The 6,095-nt window shown below is 41.3% G+C and overlaps 1 protein-coding gene across 1 annotated transcript in view; it reads right to left on the bottom strand.

Annotated features, from left to right (window-relative positions):
• bud23 (BUD23 rRNA methyltransferase and ribosome maturation factor) overlaps nucleotides 1-6,095 on the bottom strand; it is an 8,068-nt gene that overhangs the window by 508 nt on the left and 1,465 nt on the right. Inside the window, exons 3-11 of the mRNA XM_032508085.1 lie at nucleotides 4,821-4,916; nucleotides 4,056-4,138; nucleotides 3,513-3,609; nucleotides 3,324-3,420; nucleotides 3,176-3,226; nucleotides 2,999-3,084; nucleotides 1,122-1,167; nucleotides 976-1,037; nucleotides 29-118 (exon numbers count right to left, since the gene is read on the bottom strand). Coding sequence (XP_032363976.1) covers nucleotides 29-118; nucleotides 976-1,037; nucleotides 1,122-1,167; nucleotides 2,999-3,084; nucleotides 3,176-3,226; nucleotides 3,324-3,420; nucleotides 3,513-3,609; nucleotides 4,056-4,138; nucleotides 4,821-4,916 — 708 coding nt within the window. The remainder of the gene's footprint in view (nucleotides 1-28; nucleotides 119-975; nucleotides 1,038-1,121; nucleotides 1,168-2,998; nucleotides 3,085-3,175; nucleotides 3,227-3,323; nucleotides 3,421-3,512; nucleotides 3,610-4,055; nucleotides 4,139-4,820; nucleotides 4,917-6,095) is intronic.

Genomic DNA, 6,095 nt, shown 5'->3' with positions numbered 1-6,095 from the left:
AGAGCTTAAAACACTGTCCTGTACATACCGTCCCTGCCTTCTCCTCCTCTCCTTCTTCTCAAAGATCCAATCTCGTCCCTTCTTCGCCGATTTCCCCTTCATGTTTTTGAACCGGCATCTTCACAAAGACATAGTTTGGCTGATAAGCTTATTTACCATGCACCTTGTTCTTTGTGACAAACCATCCAAAACCTCCTCGCCTCTGATGCTAAATATTTCACACATGCAGTCTCTTTGTGTAACTCGAACATCTTTGTGTATAAGGGAGGAAAAGCCGCCTGACAGGGTTTTTAGTCAGGCAGAACAACAGCCCTTTGGAGATTCCTCTCGGTCTTCTGGCTTCATCAAAGCAAGTACGACTGAACCTGCACTTATCAAGGCCAAGACCTGTTTGTAAATGGCTGTTTTAATACAAATCAACAAAGAAACTAGGGATTGTCCGAGTCAGAGTGAAGTAGGGCTGCAACTACCAATTTCGTTGATTACTCGTTCGGACCATAAAATGAAAAAAGGAAGCAAATATTTAAACGACTTGTGTTGTCCAGCTAACGGTCCAAAACCCAAATAATATTCAGCATACTATTATAGAAGATAAAGAAAAGCAGCCAAGCTGAGACCAGCAAATGTTAGGTATTACAAAAGCAAGACTCAAACAACGCTCCAAAAAAAACTATTTTCGAACAATTAATTAAAATGTATGTGTGTTAAAATCCTTTACTTTTGAGGTATCTACAAAATGCCACATGCAAATTGTCAGCAGAAGGCACATTAGGAACAACTAAATATTTTAACAACTGGCACTCAGATGGCCTCAGGCAGCATCCCATCACACTGCATCTTTCTGAATAAAACACACAAAACAAATAAGTCCAGATAAACTCTGGTGACTGAAACAAACGCTGCTACTCTCGACAATGTAGACAATTTTATCAAACTACCACCATTTCAGTGTCTGCCTGCTGGGAATATCTTTACCTCTGTCCTGAATACTGGACCTGGTTTGAAACCGCTCTGTCAGACGTTTCTGATCCCAATCCCTGAGAAGAAGAGAGAGAGATCAATATAGTAGCAAAACTGAAACACAAACTTGCCCAATATCCACTAACTCCTTTGTGTCTTACCTTGGGAAGGACTCCTGTTACACCAGCAAACAGACACAGGAAGAACCTGGAAACAAACACGAAGCGTGGGAGTGAAAAGAGTAAATCAGGCCAGCCGTGTTATAATTCATCGCGAGGCTAATGTGACAAAACAGTCGGGTCAATATAAAGGTCATCATGTTCCAATTAGCCTTGTGTTGCAAGTACACTGTTGCTTATTTCACAGGCCATTAAGAAGGAATCAGTTGCAGAAGGCTGCAGCTGACCATACAGTGGGTACGGAAAGTATTCAGACCCCTTTAAATTTTTCACTCTTTGTTTCATTGCAGCCATTTTCCAAAAATCAAAAAAGTTCATTTTATTTCTCAGTAATGTACACTCAGCACCCATCTTGGACAGAAAAAAACAGAAATGTAGAAATTTTTGCAAATTTATAAAAAAGAAAAACTGAAATATCACATGGCATAAGTATTCAGAACTTTGCCGTGACCCTCATATGTAACTCAGGTGCTGTCTATTTCTTCTGATATCCTTGAGTGGTTCTACACCTTCATTGGAGTCCAGCTGTGTTTGATTATACTGATTGGACTTGTTAGGAAAGCCACAACCTGTCTATATAGACCTTACAGCTCACAGTGCATGTCAGAGCAAATGACATCATGAGGTCAAAGGAACTGCCTGAAGAGCTCAGAGACAGAATTGTGGCAAGGCACAGATCTGGTCAAGGTTCAAAAAAAATTTCTGCTGCACTTAAGGTTCCTAAGAGCACAGGGCCTCCATAATCCTCAATGGAAGACGTTGGGACGACCAGAACCTTCCTAGAGTGGCCGTCCGGCAAACTGAGCTATCGGGGGAAGAGCCTTGGTGAGAGAGGCAAAGAAGAACCCAATGGTCACTGTGGCTGAGCTCCAGAGATGCAGTCGGGAGATGGGAGAAAGTTGTAGTAAGTCAACCATCACTGCAGCAATCCACCAGTCGGGGCTTATGGCAGAGTGGCCCCGGAGGCCTCTCCTCAGTGCAAGACACATGAAAGCCCGCATGGAGTTTGCTAAAAAACACCTGAAGGATCCAAGATGGTGATAAATAAAATCCTCTGCTGATGAGACAAGATAGAACTTTTTGGCCTTAATTCTAAGCGGTATGTGTGGGAGAAAACCAGGCATGCTCATCACCTGTCCAATACAGTCTACCGTGAAGCATGGTGGTGGCAGCATCATGCTGTGGGGTGTTTTTTCAGCTGCAGGGACAGACGACTGGTTGCAATCGAGGAGATGAATGCGGCCAAGTACGGGATATCCTGGACGAAAACCTTTTCCAGAGGTGCTCTGGACCTCAGACTGGGCCGAAGGTTTACCTTCCAACAAGACAATGACCCAAGCAACCGCTAAAATACGAAGGAGTGGCTTCACAACAACTCCGTGGCTGTTCTGAATGGCCCAGCCAGAGCCCTGACTTAAACCCAATGAGCATCTCTGGAGAGAATGAAAATGACTGTCCACCAACGTTTACCATCCAACCTGACAGAAGGAGAGGATCTGCAAGGAGGAATGGCAGAGATACCCAAATCCAGATGTGGAAAAACTTGTTGCATCTTTCCCAAAACGACTCATGGTGTATTAGATCAAAAGGGTGCTTCTACTAAATACTGAACAAGGGTCTGAATACTTATGACCATGTGATATTTCAGTTTTTGTTTTTAATAATATGCAAAAATTTCTAAATTTCTGTTTTTTTCTGTCAAGATGGGTTGCTGAGTGTACATTACTGAGAAATAAAATGAACTTTTTTGATTTTTGGAAAAAGGCTGCAATGAAACAGAGTGAAAAATTTAAAGGGGTCTGAATACTTTCCGTACCCACTGTAGCAAAATAAAAGCCCAGCTTCTGATCGGTACTGACTTTTTAGCCTTGCTGCTGTTGGGGTAATCCACCACCATGCCTCCACCGAAGCCTGCCCTCATGGCCTGCGTCGTAATCAGCTCAAGCTATAGAGGGGGAAGAAGAAGACTGAAAGTAAGTAAAGGAATCGGCAGAAAACATCAGATTTTTCATCCACCGTGCACAGCGTTATTTCACCTGTTCTGAGTTCTCTGGATAAAGCTGGAAAACTGCACGTGCACCTCTTGACTGAAAGACAAAGAGCAAGGAGATGCTAGCAAAGGTTCTCATCGTATAAATGGTATCTGGATGTTTGGAAAGACAAACTGGAGTGATAAAACCTTACCAGAGAAGAGTAGAGAGTACTAAAGAAGGTGTAGAGTCTCTTAGGAGGACTGTGTGTCCTCTTGTCGGCATTACAGAGCCACTGCAGAGCAGAAATACTGACACGGGATCACGCAAAAGGTTAGAAATTAATGAAAATTAAATTCAGCAACCTTGATCTTTTGTCACCTAAGCAAGCTTTGTTCTTCACCTGATGCAGCCATCGAAGGTGCCGGGTCGGAAAGGCATCCCCTGGCCCATGTCCCCCACTAGAAGGTCTCCCTCTACTTCCCTGTCCAGTGCGACATCTGTCACAGGCAAGAGGGGATTTGATCAATGTTTGAGAAATGTATCCACAGCCTCCTTTTACAGTAAATGCATAAATAAACGAAACAAAGCTAAAAAAAAAATAATCATAAAATTATTTTGTGCAAAAGTTAAAATGTCATCCAGAGGGATTAGACAGAGACCTTTGATACTTGACTTATAAGATTGCATAGAAATATAAACAAAAAAACAAATATAGCCCGGATTAAGGCAGGAAAGTTAGGCAACGTCTTTAAAGTTTAGTGGACTTGACACTGGTCTCCATCTCACTGGGTTCTTGAAGTTAGTTAAGGTAATAAAAGCCAAACAAGTGCCTGGAACTTTATTCTTTTAATAAATTAAAAATGTGCCTGATTCAAACGTATAATATCATAACATTATCATTCCCCTCTTGCTTCTTGTCTAAATGGAGCAGTGACAAACTAACCCAGCATTGCGGTGCTGATGTCAACTCCAACCCAGTAGTGTCCCTCCTCGGACAGGAAGTCTCCACTGAGACCAGAGCCGCACCTGAGAGACAGAGGACAGACAGTCACCCGAGTCTTCCACATCACAAAAACACAAGACTACTGGGTACACAAAAGTTCTTATGTGCCACACTGGTGACAGTCAGATGAGGTGAAACTCAAACACTACATTACAGTACTTCCAACACATCCAATACAACTCTTTCATTAACACACCATCAAAAACTCCATGTGTCTGTAATGTTGCTGCAGTACTTCACCAATATGTCCAAACCACTGTACTTTAAAGAATTTCTATTTGTGATTTCTTTATTCATTTTTATTTCAAACAAAAATAAAATTAAAAAAAAAACAATTCGAGACACACACCAAAGCGAATAAAACCATATCTACAGAAAAGGACATTTACTAGTGGGTTTTTTTTAATCTAAAAACTAGAGTATATTAAGAATGTTAAAGAACATATCATCACAATGAAGAGAGATTACTAATGAAGCAAAGTGCAGCAGAAGTCAAAGTTTGATTGATGTGCAGTATATCTGATGTCTTCAGTGATGTAACAATACACAATGCATATCATATTTAGACAATGACTAGTCTAACTGTGACCTTATTCATTTAAATTTCAACAGAAAAAAGTGTCTTATTTCTTGCTCAAAAATGAGGTTTTATGAAGTTACTGGTGTATTACTGCATGCAAAGACAAGCCAGTGTCACTCCCTCACCCCACATCTAGCAGGAAGCATGGCTGTCCCTCTGGGAGGTTTAAAAGCTCTACTGCTCTCTCTGACATCTGGGTCTGGATCTCAATCATTCGGGAGCTGTGAAGCAACAAAACACATACACGGTTATAAGTTTCAACGTTATATGTGACTTCTGGCAATGGAAATACATGTTGAAAGAAACAAATTCAACCTTTAAATGTGGCAAAGGGCCACTGATTTGATGTTGGATTTAGTAGAGTGCCTAATAATATAACTGAAACAACTATCAGAGAGGATTTATTTATTTATTTGAATCTAAAAAGGGAAAATCCAACCTAAAGCACAATTTTAAACATTGGTATAGTAATGAATTTGAAATGTTAATCATAGTAGGCACTACAACCACAAACAATTGCAGTCCTGGACAAAAGTATTGGCACCCCTGGAACTTTTCCAGAAAATGCACCATTTCTCAAGTATTGCAATGACAAATGTTTTGGTATAAACATGTTTCTTAACTTTAAGTGCATTGGAACAGCACAAAAAAAGAATAAAAACGGCTAATCTGACATAATTTTACACAAAACTCAAAAATTAGGTCGGACAAAATTGTTGGCACCCTCAACTTAATATTTGGTTGCACACCCTTCAGAGAAAATAACTGAAACCAATTTTTTCCTATAACCATCAACAAGCTTCCTACACCTCTCAACTGGAATTTTGGACCACTCTTCTTCTGAAAACCACTCCAGGTCTCTCAGATTTGAAGGGTGCCTTCTCGCAACAGCAATTCTGAGATCTCTCCATAGGTGTTCTGTGGGATTTAGATCCAGACTCGTTGATGGCTACTTCAGAATTCTCCGGCGCTTTGTCTCCAGCCATGTCTGGGTGCTTTTTGGAGGTATGTTTCGTGTCATTGTCCTGCTGAAACACCCATGACCTCTGACGCAGACCCAGCTTTCAGACACTAGGCCCTACATTATGGGCCAAAATATTTTGATAGTCTCCAGATTTCATGATACCCTGCACACAGACAATGCACCCGGTGCCAGAGGCCGCAAAACAACCACAAAACATCCTTGAACCTCCACCATGTTTGACTGTAGATACTGTTCTTTTCTTTGTAGGCCTCTTTCCGTTTTCTGTAAACAGTAGAATGACGTGCTTTGCCAAAAAGCTCTACCTTAGTCTCATCTGTCCACAAACCGTTCTCCCAGAAGGATCTGCCATAGCGCTTCTTCTCATTCAGATGACGACGTATGGTTCGAGCTGACACTGATGCACCCTGAGTCTGCA

Source organism: Etheostoma spectabile, chromosome 3 (assembly GCF_008692095.1).
Source record: "Etheostoma spectabile isolate EspeVRDwgs_2016 chromosome 3, UIUC_Espe_1.0, whole genome shotgun sequence".
Lineage (NCBI taxonomy): Eukaryota > Metazoa > Chordata > Actinopteri > Perciformes > Percidae > Etheostoma > Etheostoma spectabile.
Note: the sequence above shows the minus strand (reverse complement) of the source record. Positions and strands in the feature narration are given on the sequence as shown.